Source organism: Coloeus monedula (genome assembly GCF_965178545.1).
Source record: "Coloeus monedula genome assembly, chromosome: 2".
NCBI classification, from domain to species: domain Eukaryota; kingdom Metazoa; phylum Chordata; class Aves; order Passeriformes; family Corvidae; genus Coloeus; species Coloeus monedula.
In genome coordinates this window covers 65,321,322-65,342,905 of record NC_138782.1, presented here as the reverse complement: position 1 = coordinate 65,342,905, position 21,584 = coordinate 65,321,322, and the positions used below count along the sequence as shown (strand labels likewise).

The following is a 21,584-nucleotide window of genomic DNA, read 5'->3' as shown; positions in this document are numbered from 1 at the left end:
TTGCTACAGGCATCATAGTTTTGGAGAAAACAGGTATAACAATTTTGCAGCATTGCTTCAGCAATGCTTGAAAGATTTCTTGTTTAATTAAGATGTTCTTAGAAACACAGAAGGGGAAATAAATAAAATACCAATCTTCCTGAATGTAAGCAGATTTTAGGGGTTTTTTTTAGTTTTTCTTCTAAGAATGCCAAATGCTCTATAAAATTGCCTCTCTCCCTACATTAGAAACTAGCCTGAAAACAAAAACATTCACACTTCTCATTTCTTTCCCTCCTTGTTCAAGATAGAAGTATGTAATATCCATAATACACATGGCTCCGCAGTGAACTGTGACTTCAACGTGCTCATTTGACAATGAAGAAAGCCCCAAGGTCCGTATTTGTAGGAATAAACCAGATCATACTAATCTGGCTCTAGGAATTTCAAGACTGGTATCATACTGCAAGTGGCTACCCACTTGAACATAATTTCTCCTCAGGTTTTTTCTTTCTACTTGAACTGCCAGCAGTGTTAACTCATTCAAGCAGCACACATTACCACTACTGAATCCAAGGAAAGCTCCAGATCATACAAAGAATAACTTCCAATACATGAAACCAAACAGAATTTAAATTTAATTGGTGTTGACATATTTTAAACAAACCAGTCTTCAACTAACAATTTGGAAGCCTACACACTAGATTTGAAATTGTTTTACAAATGCAGGCTTGAAAGCCTAAAAGTTTTTCTCTTATTCAAACTAACAAGCCAGAAATGGGATAGATTTTTCTTGTGAATGAGAAGTTTTAACTGGAAACCACAAAGTTTATGCTAATTGCTTTGGGCAGTCTTGGAGTATTCTCTGAATGGGGTTGCTTAACTTTCCTAAGCACAGTCAATTTAAAAAGAATAATCAAGAAAAACCCTTTAGAGTTTAAGCATTTTCCCAGAAATTCCAGGAAATTAAAATTCCAATCATATAATACCAAGTATTTCAAGGATGTTCAATAAGATGCAATACTGGCAGTATTTAAGAATGGGATCCAAAGTCTAGGCCAATAAGTAGTGTTTTAACATTTTCTTCATACTTCTTTTAAATCACAGAGTGGGGGAAAATACAGAATAATAAAAAAAATGAGAACTAATATCCTATTAAACACAGTCTTCCAGTGTTGGTGCTTCAACTGTTTGTCAGCTTCTCATTTTTTCCTCATTTTCATCAATATTATGGGGTTTCCTATTTAAAAAGCATTTGAATCATCAATATTCCTGAATTTCTGAATGGCAAGGAGTCATCAACAATGATGTACTGTACCAAAAAAAAAAAAAAAAAACCCACCACATATGTGTGTCAAGAGCACTATCATTCCAATGGGAAATGTTACCAGCAACCAGTGGGAGAGAGGGTTTTTCCCCCCATGTAAAGCAACTTAAGCTCCTGATCTTTCTCAAATCAGAATTTTAAAGCAAACATTTTTTTATTATCTGCATATTTGCCCTCAGTGTCTATTTTCATGACAACAGATTGCTAGCCATGTGCAGTTTTCCAGAGTGTGCATCAAACTCTTCATGAGACTGAATTTACAGCATGCAAATTACTGAAATTACAGCATGCAAAAGAGGAACAGAAAGTGACAGGACAGTACTCAGTAATACATACATGGGATATAGAAGTGGAAGCAAAATGCTACAATCACAACAGTCTCCAAGGTTAGTGTTATGTAACCCCAAACTGAATGCACTTTAAGTGAAGGACTCTTCCTTCAAATATAGCAAATGTGATATTAACTAAATGACATAGAATGATCTTTGCAGGTAGCACAGATCCCATAACAGAAGGCATTTTGCCCACAGAAATGGCTGAAGAATTCTGTGCTAGCTAAACGAAACAGAACTCAATCCACTCTTTTAATCTTGTAGTTAAGCACCAAGAAGCACAATAGCCAATCAAAATTACTTACTTGGATATTAATAATTTACATTGAACCTACAGAAAATTACTACAAAATTTTGCACTGATCTTCTACAAAACAAAGGTGTCTGTACTTCTGGAATGAAAGACTGCTTCCATTTCAAATTCTAAATTCACAACAAAGTCATCACTTAATTTATCATATATTAAAACAAATACGAAGAGGTAACTACTTTTCCCAAATACAAAATAGCCTGAATATATTAGCTCAAAAAGTTTTGACAATATGAAAAATCTTGTTTCACAAATACTAGTATACATCACATCAAAAACATCATGCACAAAGGTGTTATTCTGTGGGCTGTTTGAGTTTGAGGGTTTGGCAGAGGGGGCACATTTTCCTTGGTAAGCAGCAGCTTGTTTCTTGATTTTTAACCATGAGAAGGTTGCCTGTAACAACTTTAGAGCACACAGCTTCAAGGAGACTTTAATCCCTTTCAGAATCTGCCAACACAGCGTGCTCACTGCTCGAACTCCCACTGGATTGGTTAAAGCGGCTGAAGGAGTTAAGGCCCCCTTTGCTAAGCAGAAGCACAGCCATCCACTGTGGTCACAAAGGAGTAAACACACTTCCCTCTCCATGATCTGCATCTTCAAGCTCTGACCGGGATTATTAGAGCAGATGGTCATGGATAACAATTCCTTAAATTGCCCCAAAACAGATCACTAGATGCCTCAGGGACCTTAGTTATCTGAAATACTTCTGAGGCTAAAGCCAACCAAGTCTCAAAGAAAGCACTACACAAATGATAAATCAGTCTTGCTGACAGACCTTAATGCCATACTTTTAGTTAAGTGTCTGCTGTTTTGTAGGGGACACCCTTTCCTACACATTTCCTTATTGATAAGTTTAAAAATAGCCTTGTACTAAAAGCTACACAATCTGCACAGCTCAACTTGAATAAGCATAATATATCATCTGAGTTCACGCTTCTTCTCAAGTAACTTTGTTGGAGAACCTGAAAAATATTCCTTCCTGATACACTGAGGAAGAAGGCTCAACAGGGCCTTCAGAGACTTCCCAAAAGAGAAGGATAAAACAAGGGCTCAACATTAAAAAACAGAGATTTGACATTTATCCTCAGCAGAGCAAGGAAGAGCGGAATCATATACCTACCTTATTTTAATCTTGACAAAAGTGTCTATGTACCATAGGATGACATATTGGAACAATGAAAATGAGTCTAAATTATCTCTAAAGTCATTTTACTTAACTTTGAAAAACTTGTGGAGCCTCTTTTTCCAGAACTAGTCTACTTTAATCCAATTTAACCTAATCCATTCCTAAGGTGAATTACACTAAACTGAATTTTAATACAACATTTTAATACTGAATGAAAGCAATCCACACAGAATTTTAACATGATTCAACTAAAACGTTTTAAATTAATTTTTAATTTGAATGTAACCTTATTGTCACATATGGACATATCACCTTCACACATGTTTTGAGAAAAGGTCTGGCAACAGAGAGAAGTGTATTTACACACATGTCTGTGACAGGCAGAAAACTTCACGTAAGGTGTCCTCTGTGTTGGAAAGGGAGTTTTTCATTTCACCACCTCCTTCAAAAAGCCAAGGGTTAAACAGGCATGAGAGGTTTTACCTCAGCAAGTGTTGAATACAACTGTAAGGTGCCTCTTTCGTGGAAAAATGGAAATCACATGGAAGAACTTCCAGACATCCTCTTACTACAAGAGCTATGCTTTCCATATAACAGAAGCAAGAAGTCAAACTCCAAACCCTTACTGTCTTCATGCTTGATTTGCAGAGTGAATCAGGTTTATAAATGAGTTTGCATGAAGAAGCATAAATTTTGCCCAACTCACAGCGTTGTGGGGGGGGGGGGGGGGGGGGGGAAGGAAAAAAAGCAAAGAAGTCCATGTGTTTCTGCAAACCCGTTCCTGGGTTAGATGTGAATGTATCATTTCACAAAAAAAAAAAAAAAAAAAGAAAAATCCAGTCTGACTGCTCAGAGAAGGAGCAAAGGTTATCAAAATGTCTCTCTGGAGCAGAGACCAACCAGCCATTCTGCCAGGCTGGAGCCTGCACTTTCAACCTGCATCGACCTGCTCCCACGCCCCATGAAATTGCAGGCTACAGTTCTACTAGAATCAAAGAAGTGTTGCTTGTAAGACACCTCTGGAGGCCATTTAGGCCAAATATCCCCTTCAAAGCAGAATTATCACCAAGACTATAACATTAGCCACAGCTTTGTCTAGCTGAGGACTGAAAGCCTCAACGGACAGGGGTTGCCCTGGGCAGTCTGTTCTGCTCTACCACCCTCCTACACACGAGCAATGTTTTATAGTACTCAAGCTGAGCCTCCCAAGCTGCAATTTGAGTCTACTGCCCCTTACTGTATTATTTGCAGTTATCAAAGAGATGGTCTCTGTCATCTTCATAACCACCCTTCAAGTTCTTGCAACCTCCTGTTAACATTATCCCCTTACTCTTCATCTTGAGACTAAACAAGCCCAGCTCCCTTCAGGTGCCCCTTGGAGATCACACCATCTAGGTCACACCATCTAGGCCCCAACCTCAGTAACTTCCCAAGAGGCTTCAGCTTCCCCACATCCTTTGTGACCTGGGAGAGGGCAAGAGCCACAATTCCCAACAAAATACTCCAGACGTAAGTCACCAGCACTGAGTAGTGAGGGACAGCAGCTTGTAACAATCTGCCAGCTACAATCCTTTCAGTGCAGTCCAGTATGTAATTCATTTTGCTCACTAAAATAAAAAATTAACTAAAAGCCCCATGGAAGCAAACAAACAAACAAAAAAACCTCACACACAAACCCAGCCAGCAATGAACCACAGACCCCTTTCTCGCAGGGCATCACCCAGCCACTATCCAGCCTGCACCCACAGGTATTCCTGCTGCCAGGATTGGCCCATGCACTAATGTTCTTGGTCCAGACACCGTTCACAAATCCACTCAAAATTAAATCATCAACCCCAAACTGTTCTGGCTCGCAGTAACATCCCATGCGTCCTGATTAACACAGCAGAAGAAAGAGACACCACAACTTACTCTGTAAATCATTCTATTTCAACAACAGCCACCAACAGAACCAGGAGCACTGGTCACCCTCCATTAGAAAACTGGCATTGAAAATGGAAAGACAGCAATAAGTGGTAGTGTAGGTATTGTTACTATAACATGAAATACAATTATGCTTTTCTTTTGAGTGCCTAGTGAAACACACAACTTTGATAGCTGACATCCACATGACTTCTAGCCAAAGGAAACTTATATGCCTGAAAGATTTGATGCTAAAACTTGGGGATGCAGGGGAAGATTCGAAAATTTTTCTTCATCATCAGATATACTCAGTGTGCAACCAAATATATCTCATCTGGAATTGTATTTTGAGATGACTAGTTTTATATACTTCCCTGACTTCTGTGAAAACATTTACTAGGAGAACTCAAGAAAAAGCAGGGCAACTAAAGTGTTAAATACAGCATTTAACTAAACCATTAAATAAAAAAAACATATTCCACTGTTTTCCAACAGATAAACTACGAAAAATTTGCACTTCCCTCCTTCTAAAGAACAATCTCATCTCTGACACTCCATGCTTTTGGGAGCTGTTGCACTAACAGAGGTAGAAAAAAAACTGTCTCGTATGTTAATAATGACATCGATCCTCCATTGCTTAACCAGAAATCTGATCTGCTTATTAGTTACTGTGCAAGGAAGAGGATTAAATATGAGAAGAGTGAACTTGCCACAATATGCTTTGCAACATTAATAAAACATTCAATAGTAGTTTTGTTGCTAAATCTGCTAAAGTAAAATGTTCAAATGGCCTTGGAAGAATCTATTTGACAACAGAACATTAGTCTCTGATAGAAAGTCAAGGCTACTTCCTATCCAAGTCCTATAAGATGATCTCCTTGAGACAGAGAATGCATGTATATCTTCTTTGCAAATCGCATTTTCCTTAGTCTGTGCGATATTAATTTCCATGGGGGTGGACACCTCCATGAAGTTGCAATGGTTCATCTCCTGGTTCTGGTCAACTCCTGTTTTAATCTCATTTCCAGTTCACACTCTTCACACATAGTGAGATATTAAACTCTATAGGGGCAGACATCTCAGCTGGTCTTAGCATGCAGTTTCCCCCCTGTTCCTGGTCAATTCTTATTTTAACTCCAATTTCCTATGATTTATATTCCATTTTCAAGTTTAATATATTCTACTTCATTTTTATCAACAACTCTTCTCTCTCCCTCCCCTACCTCTTTTCAGAGATTTTCACAGGAAAACTACTAGTTTGGCCCCATTTACCAACCATTTCCCTCAAAATCATTGTAGGTGTTACTGATGTTATAGCCAGGCTGAGATGTTATTGGTGTCTTTACAAATAAGTGTTATTACCATCAACGCTACTTGCAAACACACTGACATGCTTGCCTTACTAAGGACTAGTTCTCTCAGTGGGGTATAATTTTGTGCAGTCTTGCTTCATATAAAATTTCACTTACCTGTTGCAGGATGGGATAACCCCACACCTAGGTAACAAACTAGGACACAATTTAGAACATAAGAAATTAAAGCATAATGCCACATTGTACACTCTGATTGAGTCAAGTCTTGGTGCTAAATGAGGGATATAGTACAACAGAAATCACAGGAACATAATGAGACTAAAGTACTTCAGGTCTCTCAACTACGAGTATCGCAAGGGGCAACAGAATCTCAGAGAGGAAAACAGAAACAGAGATCTACAGCCTGCATGATATCTGCCTCAAACATTTTGAGACCAATCTTTGCTCTTCCCACCCAAATAAAGAGCATTGTATGAATACAGTATTTAATTTCACTATCTAAACAAGCTTTCAGTTTTTCCTACCAGGTTAGCTTCTTGGCCTTGAAAACACTCATCACTAAATTAAGACATCATCATCTTCATCTCTTATTTGCTCACCACTTGAAAAGTCTACTAGCCAAACACTTAAAACCACAGTAGAGATGCATGTTCGTGAAAAGGGGAAGAGACGTAATTTCAAAAATATTGTTACTTTTTCAGAGCATGTTCCTCTTCAGTTTTTTGTCCTGCTGACTTTTATACACTCTCTAGCAGGGAGCCTGTCTAGTGTCCTATAGTTTTGGGGGTTATTTTGTTTGGTTTTTTAAAATAAGTCGTACCTGTGTTGGGAATTTGGTTCAAAAGAGAAGGAAAATAAATGCCTTGATTGCCATTTACCGTTAGTTTGTTTCTCAGCACAGTTCTCGTACGGGTGAACTTCACCACCACAGTCAGAGACGAGCACACCAGAATATCCACATCTGAAATGCTCCAACACTTCTCAGGGAAGCTTGATTCAAAGTTAGTGGACTATGTACCATGAGATCCATAGGAATCCAAGACACCAGAAAAAAATGAGCCTACAGGAAAGAGACTGTGAAATCTGAGGTAACCCTGCCTGGCTACACCACATGCAATGGTTTCAAGTGCCTCACTTTCTGTAATGCTTCAATTCTGCAACCAGCATCTGTTGCACTAGATTGCTTGCCAATGCAGATACGGCCATAGTTCTTCTAAGACACAAAAACAGAATTGCCCTGAGAGGTACTAGCATCACAGACAAAACTGGCAAGATCCTTCTAATTTCTTTCTGTAGCAATTCATAAGTTTCCAAGACCAAAATACAGTGCAGCTAAGTATGCAGACAGCTCTACCCAAACATAATTTTATTTTGCCTTTGGAAATTATTTTTTTTAATGTTTCTATTCACAGACATTCAACATTAACAGTTTAAATGTAAAAAGGATGACTTCCTAGTTATCCAAGCCTTTCATTCCAAAGTTTTTGGAAAGCAAACTGAAATACAGAACATTTAGCCAAGCTTTGACTTCATTTAATTTTACCATGTATTTGCATTTTCATACATGGTCTTTATTGCTGTCTGTCTGTTAGGCTGCTATCTTCTGCAATCCATTAGCCAGTTTTCAAACACTGATTACAGTCCCCCATTAAGAATATCTTCTTTGCCCGTGCATTTTATCTCTTGCTATTATAACATTTCCTCATGCCAGAATCTGTAAACTGCGTCTGAGAACAAACTACTCTGTGTCTTAGGTAAACTGATCAATCATATGTGAAAGAAAGCAAAAATACTCCAGGGACTTAGAAGTATTTATATATTTTATCATGTATAAACACATTCATCAAACAGCCACTGGGTCCATTTATGAGCTATACATCAATTACTGAACATTTACATAGAAGATACAATCATTGGTAGTTTATCTTTTATACTGCTAAAGGCAAATCCTCTTAATTACAAGTTATTTAGACAGAAGTTTTAAATATGTGCAACTCTAATGTTCTTAATGTTGCTATACTTTCTCTGCTTTTTCCCCTGACAGATTACAGAAATCCTAAAGTTCAATCCCACTCTTTTCCTAAATTGTGTTCTGAACTGCAAAAGTATAAGGAGATAGCAACTTCTCTGGACCTAAACATAGATAAAATAATCTTTTATATAAGAAGGACCCATTTTGCTTAAATACTGAGGTCAAATACTGCCTGCTCTTTCTTAATTCTTACCCAAAGGAATGTAAATTTAATCAGATACTTAATTGCTACAGTTGAGAGATGCAGTAAACAAGCAGATAAGAGAGAATGTAAAAGATGGACAGGAAGAATACCATGATAAACCATACACAGTCATCTTTAATGCAGAATGCCTCAAAAAAGGATTAGGAAATAAATAGAAACCAGTTTTACCTGGATTCCACCTTGACAAGGCCTTTTTAATATAGTAAACTGGAAGATAAAGGTACCCTAATCTGGGAGTTTAAAAAACCCCACACCAATAAAATAAAAGCTGAGCAGACACATGGAAAAAACTGGAGAATTATCAAGAAAGTGATCAAAACCCCCTGCCTACCCGTAGTTCAGTCTTAACTAAGAAGGTATTCATCCCACAGGCCAGTAGGCTAGTTTGTTTTTCTGACCTCTTTCACCTGGCAATACACTCAACATACAGCACGAATAGAGCTGTTTAGAATTTTATGTATTACTGCCCACAAACCTGTCAGTGTAACAAGATGATGATAAAATACAAGTTATTCCTAAAGTACCAAAAGCTGAAGAGCAGCAACAAGGATGGGCTTAACTTCTTTCATTCTCAGTCCACATTTTGTGTCTTATAGAGAAAAAAAGGCATCCTTCTCATTCATGGCACAGTACTGAAGAAATTAATCCGCTTCAAGATTTCTGCAATAGATTTACAGATCCCTTCTACCACTTCTTAATTTTACGCTACTCTTTTTCAAGTCCTCTATTTTGTTAGCACAGCTAAAATGCTGCCACCATCACAAGACTTGATCCTCAACCACAAGACAATAACTGATGTGGAAGAACATGTAAGGGGACTTGGGATCTTTATGGTTTAAGGACTTAGTTATTACAAAATTGGGATCCCAATACTTAATTTTGTCCTCCAATAAATATGCGACCAGTTGCTTTTCCTTCAAAGACAAAGGAGTAGTGCACTTATGCCTCCCCTATTCTTCATAAATCAAAGTAAGATTATGTTGTTTACCCATTTTCAAAGTATTATTCAAGGCAAGAAATTCTCCAAAACTACTTTCCACTACAGCTTTGTTGCAAGTACTACACAAGCAGTGCCCAGGAAACAGTACTTGGTAAGAACTTAACAAACTGCCTATTAGGTAATTGACATCAGTACTGTTGTGCACTTCAAAAGTGAATAAATTTGTTATTTTATTAGGGAAATAAATAAACATTTACCAACTTCATTCACTTGTTCCTGTGTCCTCTGGGGTCTGCCTAATAGAGAAACTCAGTAAATTTGAGTATTTTCTTTGGCTTTTGCTTCACTTGCTAATGATGGGGTTTGTTTAGGTTTAGGTTCACGATGCAAATGCTTCACGCTCAAGAGCAGTGGGGTTTTTTTTGTTGTTTGTTTAATCACATATTCACTTCCACTAAAAGATAATTATTCTAATTCTTTCAACTTCTTCATCGTAGAAAAGGACTGGCCCATTAATTACTTAAGGTTGCTTTCAGGTGGCAAGAGTAGCTGTTTAAAGAGATGGATGGCCAAAATTATTTCCCAGAAACTCAGATTATCTGGTACTTGTTTTCATTTCCATTTCCATGCTTAAGCAAACAGAGAGAGATGTTTATGCTTAGCATCTGGATACTATCACTATGCAAGCAAAGCAATCCAACAGATATTCCAGTATTCCTAGGGTCTGCAAATGTCATTATTAATCACAAATGCTACTCTTTCAGGTTCACAGCCTTGTCACATAGCCCATAAAGCTCAGACCAAGGATTTTAAAATACATGGTTTCTGTCAACCTTAAAGCAATGTACAGACTCCCCTCTTTTGAATGCTCGTAAAGAACATCTGTGCAGCCTCTCTAAATGAGAGCATAATCCTGCCCTTCCAAAATGCTGGTCATTTAATGCAACTCCTTGTTCAACATTTGACAGAAACACCAATAAATCACCAAAAGAGTTGAGCATTTGGAGTACAAGCTCAAAAAATGCAGATAAGTGAGCCAGAGAGAACAATCACCACCCCCCAAAAAGCTGTTTAGTATATCCATTTCAATGCCTTTAAAACAACCTATAAACTGAGTCTGGTAGTTAACTGCTGCTGTGCAGACAACAGGATACACAAACTGGCCAGGAACTTGCTCTTCCCTGGAAAGAACTACAGACCTGGAAGCACTTCATGCCTTCAACATGACTCAGAAGGAGCTGTTAATCTACCCTACAGTACTTAACCAAATCAGCTTACAGGTATTTCAAATGAAAGGAAAAAGAAGGGGAAAAAAAGGGGGAGAGGAAAAAAAGTACTGGGAATAACACACCAGCTAGGAATGCAACACCTTCCCGCTTATGTAAGAAGAATCAAAGCATTAAACCATTAAACTAACTTTATCAAAGGAAAAAGTCAGCCACAGTGGTTAATAACAGCATCTAAAGTCAGTAACTACTAACAGAAGTGGTTCAAAAATATTAAAAGTTAAAACAAAAACCAATTTGATTAACAACTTCTCACTTCCAGGTTTCAGCCACCTCAGTCAGAAAAAAACCCCACCTTTAAACCTTTACATGCTGTGACATTACACCCATCTATTTAGCCTGTGTCTACCAGGAAAATTATAATCCCTTTCATTACCGAGCCTCGTTTCAACTGACTCAGAAATCCAAATCATTACACGCCAAGGGTTTTGCTCTTACCTGGAAATTATCTTTCTTTAATTCACACTTACATATCTACTTACATTCTTACAAGTAAGTAAAGCAAGGAGACAAAGGGTTTTCTTTGTGGTGGGGGTTGTGAATAGTTTGTTATGCTATCTGAAAGAAAAGGTAGCAAGGAAGAAAAGCCAACCCCTCAGAGATTTACAAATGCAAGAAACTTAACATAAATAGACCTTTTGCACTAAACAAGACCACACACACAAAGTATTCATATGCTGAAGAGTTGGCCAGCCTGTGGAATGAGTTTTCAATTTCTAGTATACTCACAAATTGAGTCAGGACTGATTACTGGTAAAAACTAACTGCAAGGAGAATATTTGTTTGGCTTTTCTGAATTGGCTAAGGAAAAGACTGAAAAGATAATTTTATTACAGTTGTGCTGTGCAAGAGTGGAAAGCCTCTTTAACTGGAAATTTTCTAGCCTGGAAAGTGAACATGGAATGCACCAAACCACATTGTTGCATAAACAAAGACAGATACAGCTAACCAGTTAAGCAAAGGAGCACACAAAAATTTCATGAAAAGTCAAATTATATTTATACTCAACTATTTATTTATACCTAACCATTCTGAGTAAGGAATCTCATCTACCTTACCTCCCTTCATTATGGCACAAAACATTAAACTCTTCCAACAAAAAACAAGGACAGCCAAGGAGGTTAAAAAAAAGGGGCAGAGGGGGCTGTCACAAGTGTCTAAGGTCACTTAAAGAAAACACTGGCCTGGGGAAGGTGGGAGGCGGATGCACCACCACAGGGACAAGGAGTGTGAGAACAGCAGGGAAAATGACAGTCCACTTCTTATTTCAGGTATGGGGGAAGGGATTATGGGACCAATCATTCAGTAATTCTGAAACTAGACTGGCGTCTCCTGTTTACTTAACATTCTTAAGCCAACACCATTATTTCCTCTGTAAAACTTATGACAAATAGCACTGAAGTTAACACAACAATGTTTTGATATGTATTGTCTACTTACAATGCATGCAGCACCCAGACTCAAGCATACTAATTGGAGAGATGCCTGAGAAAGTACATTCTGCAATTGTAAAAATGCATTTCTTCTAAGGAATCAGAAGTTGAACAAAACATAAAACTGCCTTTATTTTTATAAGAAAGTGTCCCTTTAAAGTATTTTAAACAGAGTGATGGCAGTCAGCACTGACAACTTATCTAGTCATGAACTCAGTCACATTTCTTCCGCACTCTCATGGCTGATAAGTGCTTTCACATTTACAAAGAACAGGCAAATAGGATGACACTAGGAGAACCAAGACAATTTTGATCTTACTCTAGCCTAATATCACAGAGCTGTGATACAGATACAATGAGGTGTCAAAATACAAAATCAGAGCATTTTTCTAATTAATAGCGACAGGGCAACTCTCTGCCAGGTCTTGTATTTTTATTTTTCACTGTAGTGAAGAAGGCAAAAACAGCCTAAAATTTCAGAGCTTTAATAGTCTTTTTTCTTTTTAACTTAAAACCATAAATCATTTAAAAACAACAAATATCATAAACCACACTATAGTACTCACAAAGAAGCACAACCTCTATTCAGAAATAGTAATACAAAAAATAGTTCAAGAAGTCAGTTATCCAGTCAAAAATTGAACTCTGAGAAGTTTTGAATTAACTTGAATTACAGCCACAATAATTCTTCATAGCATTTTTCCCTTCTGGTTAATATTCATCAGTCGTTTTTACTGTTACAGAACAAGTGTTTACACACAAAAGAAAGCATACAACTCCACCTCAAAATAAATTGAGTAACCAGTGTGTAATAATTAGAATGAACATAGCACAATTTCATTGCAACAGAACTTGGATTGAAAGTATTCAACAGTGTCTCATAAGTCAGTAGAATTAATTTCATGACATGGTAGTTGAGAAATGGCTTCTTTTCCTACTCAATTAATAAATATAATCACATGTTTTTAGTAAGTGGCAACAGAAGTAAATGACTTTCTGACAAACTGAAAGGTCCAATCTTTCATACACTGGCTAACAAAAATAACCTCATATTACCTTAGTACTGGACAAAGAATTGAACTTTTCCACAGCACCAATCCTCAAGAAATTTAATCCCTCAGATCTTTTACTGAAAATGCAAACACAGCTTTCAACTACATGGCCTCCTAGTAAGAGCAGACTAAGTGGCTTGCAAATACATAGCAGGTATGCACTATAGGTGACTTCAGCTGGTTAGTTCGCACAATTTTAAACAACTAGTTTAAAGCCACCTGTAGTCAAGGCTTACCAGGAAACAGCACAAGGTAATGACCTCTCTGACCTACAAAATTAGGTGTAGAAGGACTTTATGCTCAACCAGATGATGCAAATTTGTCACCAGTGCCATTTACCACTGCCCAAGTGGCTCACTCTGGCCTCTAGAAACCATGGCCATTTTTCCTCTTCTGCCCACATCCACATCTCATGAGCAATCCTATTTAAAAACCCCAGAGTATGGGCAAGGATAGATCATGCATGGAAAAATGTGGAAACCACAGAAACCAGCTGTAAACCAGTTCCTGCTGTGCCCCAAACTGGGTGTCACAACATCCTTTAATTCTAGCCTTGTATCTAGGTGTCAGCTCCATCAAGTCCTCTGTTGCTTGACGTCACAATTGCTCTCTACTAAGTGCCATGAATAGGCCACTCCTTGCTTATACAATTATATAATAAATACCTTAGCTACCTATTATAACAAAAGAACACATTTAAGCCCATTTTACTCAGAGCTGCATGTCAGAAACACTAGCATAACGCTGTCATCAGTTGGTGTGCAGTCAGCCAGAACGCAGCCTCAAACGCCTTCACCCAGTCTAACCCCTCCAGCTCCAGAGGGAGCACCAGGCCTCTCTTCCCACCTCAGTCTGTGCCCTCCTGGCTCTTGCTTGTACTTCCTCAGCTGGCATGGTGAGTAGAGTGTAGATCCAGTGTGACTCAAAACAGTGCCAGGTTCACCTCACATGAGCTGCACTGCGATTACAGCTGTCAAACTGAGCCTTCCCACCATCAGCCCTCAACCTCCCAAACATCAGTGAACCAATAGGGAACTAATCCCTTCAAGGAGATTGGCATAAAGCTAAACCAACTCACCCACGGGCCACTTGATGGCCAGACCTAGCACAGGCAAAGACCAGAGAGCTACTCAAGTGATAGAAATGCCCCCCTCTGTGGCAGCAGTAGTTTAAATTAGCTTAACAGCGTAGGCAGATTGCAAATGAAGCCCCAAATCTGAGCACACACTTCTGAGAGCAGCACTACAAAGGCATCTTTTCATGACCATGATAAGCTATGACAGAAGGGATTCCATCAGCACCTGAAAACACAAGGTATATCCTAACTGACTCAGCTAACAGAACTGAAGTAATTTTTTTATTACACATTCAACAGGATCTGTGTTGCCAAAGAAAGAGTAGAGATTTCACCAAAACAGATGCTGACACTCAGTCACATACCATCTCCTGAGAGGTGAGATGACCTAGAGGTCTACCCAACAGAGATCACACAAAGACATTGTAAGGACTCAAGAGCAAGAAGCAGCACCACAGCAAGGCTGCAGATCTCTCTGCATGTTAATCCAGACACTGTCAATCTTTACATGTAAGAGGATAAACTCTTTTTAACTTACTTGTATTAACAAGAGCATCTCAAGAAAGAGAAAGAGACAGACTACTGTGGTAAACATTAAACTCTCCCAAACACCCAACATGATGTCACAGGTCCTTCAAGAGCCTTGCTTAAAATCTCTCCTTCCTCCAAAAGGGCTGGTTAAAGACTCTCTCCTTCCCAAGAGTTCTGCTGTCCACTGTCACAGCCACATCACAGACCATCATTTAAAGCAATATCTCAGCTCTTCAGTAATGCAATAGTTCCACAGATGTTTCAGCTCACAACCAGGAACGAGACAAATGGTCAAAAAAGCCAAGGAAATGACAGGAAAGATGACACTATAGATAGGAAACAGAACAGAAATCATTATTAAGGGCTGTATAAACCCATTGGGCAGCTGTCTCACAGATGCTCTGAGCAATGTAGAACTGGAACAGAAAGAGAAGGCTGATAGAGGATAAAAAGAAGATATGGAATGGTAGCTTCATAGAAGATGGCTACAACTAGACTTTTCTGACTAGAAAAAGAACAGTTGAGATAGAGTGAAAAAACCCTGTGTAGCATGAAGAAGGTAAAATGGGATAAATTATTATTAATCTTTTAATACCAGAGCTAGGATATATGAAATACAACTAGCTATTTCAAAAAACAAAGGACCACAGCTTTTCCCATACAACTCATAGATTCCTTACCAGAAAGCAAGGCAAATGCTAAAAGCAATACAGGCTGAAAATGTCATCAGGCACAATCATGGTTACAAAGTCCACTTACAGTACAAAATACTAACACTTTGTCACTGTGGATAGACAATAATCAGAGGAAGTCACTCACCTTGACAAAAATCCCTCTCCCCAAGTGCCCACCATCTGAGACTGGACTAGGTGGACCTCCCACCTCATCATGTGCAGATCCTCCCTCCTTGGGATTTTAAAATTTTTATTAATTATCATAACTAGATCTTAAATAAGAGCAAGACCTCTTCCTTGTTTTAAGGTGCACTGTGTACATCACTACCACACTAATCAAGCAGTATTGTAATTTCTCAGAAAAAAGGGACTAAACAGGACTTCCGGGGTCATTGTGTTGTGGGTGCTTTCAATTTCACATGAATCAGTTAAATTCCAATTAGAAAATTTATATCCATTGTATAAGTGTAATATTACACTTGAAAATACAGATAGACAAGTAACCTGTGAACCAACAGTGCCATGGAAGGAACTGAATATATAAAGAAAATAAAACATTTGAGAAGGAGGTGATGAAAGCGAGAAAATAATTTCACTTCCAATTTCACTCATTTTGCATATAATTTGTCAATACATTTTAACAGCGTGATGGGAAATAAAAAAGCTACTGATAAGTCTCTTATACATAGACGCCTACCTGCACCAGTGTCTCTTGTATATCTCGTATATATGCAAATTGTAGCACATTCAAGGTAAAATGTGACTGAAGAACATTTTGCTGTTCTGGTGGCAAAGAGCTAATTTGAGTTTAATTACTTTAAAGTATTTTTCAACATTTTCAAAGAGCTCTCAGTGTCTTCTACTATATGATTACAAACAAGAGATATGCTGGTTACAATTTTCATATTATTCTCTGTAAGTATATTTAATGGAAAAAAATGTTATTAAACAAATAATATCTTCTATTTTATCATATCAAATTTCTGAATTAGATTCACTCCCAAAGACAGACTATAATTATTTTATCAGGGGAAGGGAAAATGATTAACTTAGAAATATTTACTCTTGCATGTTCATTTGTGACACTAACTATTTTGCATGCAAAAATCTAAGGAATAACTATTCTAATAAATTACTTGAACTCATAAAACATACAGTGCTTTTTATGCTTAAAAAACCTGTGGTCTGAAATACCACAGTTAAATACCTTCACGTAAGCTGATGCACATAGAATTTTTATCCTCATATCTTTTATTTAGTAATTATAAACCCCACACACTTGCACAGACACCATCAGAGGCAGTGCAATGCATATTTCTATCAGCTAGTTGACAAGCTGGCAACATTCTTCCAAAATTTTTTTTTAAATATTCCTTTTTTTTTTCAAATTTGAAAATATGCAAATTGCTAAAAATAATATTCAAAAAATATAAGTTTAAAGTGATTGAGTTGTGAAAACAAGCTGAACTTGTTCTTTATCAAACTGTAGGAGTTGCAGATGAAAGGAGGTGCTATATAAGGAATAGCTAGACTTCAACAGAGAACACACTGCCAAAACATTTTGGCCTAGATTCTGACAGGCACGCACCCAAGTTGAAGGGTCATGGAAAGCAGCGGTGTAAAGAAACAATCTACAGAGACCAGAAAACATTACACTGCGGATTATGGCTGTGTTGGGGGGAAGGGGGCGGGGGAGAAGAGAAGAGAGAAGCTGCTTGGGGTTTTGTTTGCTTGGGGTTTTTTTCACTTGAAATCTGGGGAGAAAAACAAAAGATACAATGTCTCGATTATGCACCAAGGGGGCGGAGAAGATATACACAATTTCTAAGACAGCAACAAATTACAAAATGTATCTTGTTCTTTTTCCTAAGTTGCTGCTGCTCCTTCTCATTTGCTTTCATGGAATATGTTAGGAGGAAGAACAGACGGCAAATCATCACACGCAGTTCCCAAAGAAGGCCAACTTTCAAAAAATTCATACTAATTTGATTAGACCCTTAATAAACACGTCAAAGTTTTTATGAAGAATTCTGGATCTTGCTATCGTTCATGCTCAGGAGTAGTACAGAGCATCATAAAAAGGAAATAAAAATCAAATTACAATGAGAGAGAGATTTGTGAAAGGTCCAGACTGATTTAATACCTTCATTAATGACAAAGGAAAATTAACAGTTTTCAATTCTTGCAGCTCAGACAAGAAGAATACTAATAAAAAGGGAGCTAAGAATCAGCTAGGTTTAGTTTAACTTGGAAAAGTACAGGCTGTTATATTACGGTGAGGACGGTGGGAAGGCAGTCAACAAAAGATGATTGTAAAACAGTACCTATGTTGAACAATGGAGATGACTAGGTATAAAACAGATGCTCCAGTGTGCACCAGAGAAACTTCTCGTTGTAAGCTACAGAAAGGCTCTCACTGGAACAGCCATACGAACCCAAACCTTTGTGTGCATCCACTAACACCAGGATAAAGAAGTCTCATCAACAGAATCACAAACACACACAGACACTCCAGGGACTGACTTAGAATAACGAAACAAAGTTTGTGGCAGTTACCAAATTCTGTAGGGCATAGCTCTACTTGTGGATATCAAATGCATTTAATAAGAGCCCAAGAACCATACCTTAAACTGAGTACAATGATAGAACCAGCTAGTAACAACTCTATTTTGCTAAACCTTCAAAAAAGTCTGAGTGTCTCCGATTAATAAACCTCCGACTGGCTCAATACATCAGTATTCTTGATACTTGGCAGTAGAAACTAAAGTCTCTAGCTACTGACATGCTATACACACACACACAAAAAAAATTAATCTTGTGTTTCCTAGATACAATTGTTCAACTCCATGACAAGCTTCACCTACTCTGGTCAGAAGGATATTGAACATTCTTTTCCACTTACCTAACACATACCCTACAGTACCAACCCGACTCCTTGAACTTGCAATTCCAAAATGGGCTGCATGCCGCATTTTTAGCATAAAATACCACAGACCATATAAGTTATCAGAACTTCCTACTCTCCTTACACCAGTGAACGAGCTTATAAAAAAATCTTTACGTAAGTGTTACCTTTGGTGTTAACATTAGTCTGATGAGTTAAGAGTAAAGCAAAATCACTGGTCTGACTTAACTATGGTTTTGAATGAAAAGATATTACGCTTGGGAATATTTTATTTTAGCTGTTTCTACAACATACCAGCTGTGTATATGGTACATTTCCCTTCCCGGGTAAAGGGCTCGTAGGCGCTTATGTAATTTTACAATTCTGACATAGAGACGTTAAATTATACACACCAAAGTCAGACACACAAGGATGGATATAATCTGTTCAGACCAGCACTGCTTCAGCGTATTTCTTAATCGATGACATTTCAAATGTCTCAATTAAAAACTAATTTATAGGAGGACCAGGAGGAAAAGAAGAAAAGCCCCTTTAAAGTCACATCACACATCAGTCCTTTAAAGTCTCAAGAGTGTAGATACTTTTATTAACGGCAGTTTTCAAATCAGTAGCCTATGATAAAGATCTCAAATGCCTGTCCAACTGATACACCCGATGCATTCGCAAGTACTATTCAAAAGAAAGTGGGGGAGGGAAGAAAGAAAAACAAGAGCCTTAAATCTATTTCAGCCAGTCCTTCGCGTAACACTTCACGCCGCGAAAAATAAGAACACGTTCACGATAAAGCTTCATCCCAAGCAAACGAAGGGTGCTTCATAAACTACAGCGGAGCAGGTGGGGGTGACGGTCCGGCGCAAGAGTCCCCAGTGCCCCGCATCGCCCCGGCGCAGCACGGGAGATGCTGCCCCCTCTTCCCGGAGCGGCCGCTCCAGCCCCGGACTCTCTGCCCCGAGGCTCCCCCGGGGCCAACAACTCACCACCGCGCCGGCCGCAGCTCCCACCGCCCGGCCCCGCGGGCTTTAATTCCGCAAAACCCCGTGGCGTTGGGCGGCCGGGGAGGAAGGGGCGAGAAATTCCCATCTTTCACACAAAACAGACGCCGACCCTATCGGTGCTTTCCGTCCTGTTTCTCACCCACCACTCTTTTTTTAGTGTGGGGAGGGGGGATCCCAGTGGCCCCCGTGTCTCCCCGCCCCACGCCTCGGGGCGAGGGGAGCGGCCGGGCTGCGCCCTCCGCGCCGGGCAGGGAAACGCCGGGAAAAGTTTGAGCGGGGGAAGGGGCGACAACAGCTCCAGCCCCGCCGGCACCTGGGAGGCTGGCCGGGGGAGAGAAGGAGGAGGAGGTGAGGAAAGGGAGTTTGTGAGGCGCTCGAAGCCCGCGCTCGCCCGCCCCTGCGAGCCCCGCACCAGCAGCCTGCGCACACGCGTGGGTCGCCCAACGCGCCCCGCAGAGCGGAGGCGGTGGGGGTGTGGGGCAGCTCCTCTGCAGCCCCACCGCCGGTCCTCGGGGCGGGAGCCGGGCCCCGGAGCAGTGCGACCCTTCCCAACCCTCTCCCCTTCCTTCCCCTCCCTTTCCCGGCAGGCAGTCCGGGCACGACACGACCCCGGCGCGCCGCCCGCCCTTACCTGGGCGCCGAGCAAGAACTCACCTGCCGAGAGCTGGGCCCGGGCCGCCCCGAGCAGGGCGGGCGAGCTGCCGGCCAGCAGGGCGAGCGCCGCCAGCAGCGGCAGCGAGGCGGCGGCGCCGGCCCCCCTGCCCATGCCGACTTGCGGAGAAGTTTCTGAAAGAGGCCGGGGCTGCCCCGGCCCGCGGCGGCGGGCGGAGCGCAGCTCGACCTCCCCTCTCGCCGCGGCGCCTCGCCAGGAGACCCCCGCGCCGAGGGGCGCCCGCTGGCCCTGGGGCCGCCCGCTGGGGCAGCCGTCTGCGGCGCGACGAACGCGGCGGCGGTGGCACCGATTCCCCTCGTACTCCGGAGTTACTTTGCTGCTGGGCGAGTGGGGCGGGAGGGAGGAGCCGAGCGCTCACGTCCAACCCCCGCTCCCCGGCACTTGGCACGGGGAATGTGGGACTCCGGCCCGCAGCCCGGCGCGGGCGCAGCGGCGCCCGGCAGCGCCTCCTGCTGCAGGCGCGGGGGCAGCACCGGCTCGGATCGGCGCTGCCCGGATCGGCTCCGCTCCCCTCGGATCGGCTGTCCCTGGCGCGGCTCGGCTCGGCACGGCACGGCTCGGCTGGCTCGGCTCTTCTCCGCCCTCTCCGGCACGGCGCAGCCTGGCTCGGTGCGGCTCCGCTCGGCTCGGCTCGGCTCAGCACGGCACCGGAGCTGCTACAGGCGGCTGTGCGAGCCCCCTGCTCTCAACCTCCAGCCTGAGGGGAACCTGCCGCTTCTAGAGGAGAAGGAGGAGAGGGACGGAAGGGAGAGGGCGCCGGCTGAGCTGGCGGGGCGGGAGGTCGGGGCAGGGAGCGCGGCCGGGGGCGGCGGGTCTCGGGCGCTGGTTGCGGGGGAAAGTCCCTGCGCCTCGGGTGGGATCTGTTGGCTCATCCCGCTCTTGGAAACGCCGTATAGATCGGGTGGCGAGCGTGGTATTATCAGCGCGCATCAAACAGCCTGGCTGTATCCTCGAGTCAGAATTCGTGTTTTTGCTTTCTTTGGCAACACTTGTCTGGCTCCTAACGCCAGTAAAGGCTCATTGTTCGCAATTGGAATGGTAATAAACAGTATTGCCATTATCCTATCATTTCCACGTGTGATCACTATCTGACCTTTCAGACAGGTCTGTGTGCAGCTGTGCGACTCTGACACCCGGGGTTGCAACAAAGGATACTCTCTCCTGATCCAGCCCCCAGGTATGCCCTATAATAAAGGCCTCATTCTCTGTTTCTAAAAGCACTGCAGGTACTTACACTGCCAGAGCTCAGTACTCCAAAAATCATTTGGAATAACAGATAAAGTCACCAGTGCTGGAATTTATGTTTAAATAAACATAATTTACTCCAATTATTTTAACTTATTTTTTATTAGATTTTCTTTTTTGCGTGGCAATTTGTAATTAGAGATGTTGTATAATGATTACAACTGAACCTGAAACCACTGGAAACTCACAGGTTTTATTGCAAATTCGAAATTCAATACAGGTTCATCAAAGGTTTGCTGTGATTCA

At 40.9% G+C, this 21,584-nt stretch overlaps 1 protein-coding gene across 1 annotated transcript in view; it reads right to left on the bottom strand.

The window, feature by feature from the left end:
- The window catches only part of PTPRK (protein tyrosine phosphatase receptor type K), a gene marked incomplete at its 5' end in the record, with an annotated part of 386,602 nt that extends 366,416 nt beyond the window's left edge, over positions 1 to 20,186 (bottom strand). The window contains one exon of the mRNA XM_082277108.1: positions 20,075 to 20,186. Coding sequence (XP_082133234.1) covers positions 20,075 to 20,186 — 112 coding nt within the window. The remainder of the gene's footprint in view (positions 1 to 20,074) is intronic.
- Positions 20,187 to 21,584: the final 1,398 nt, after the last annotated feature.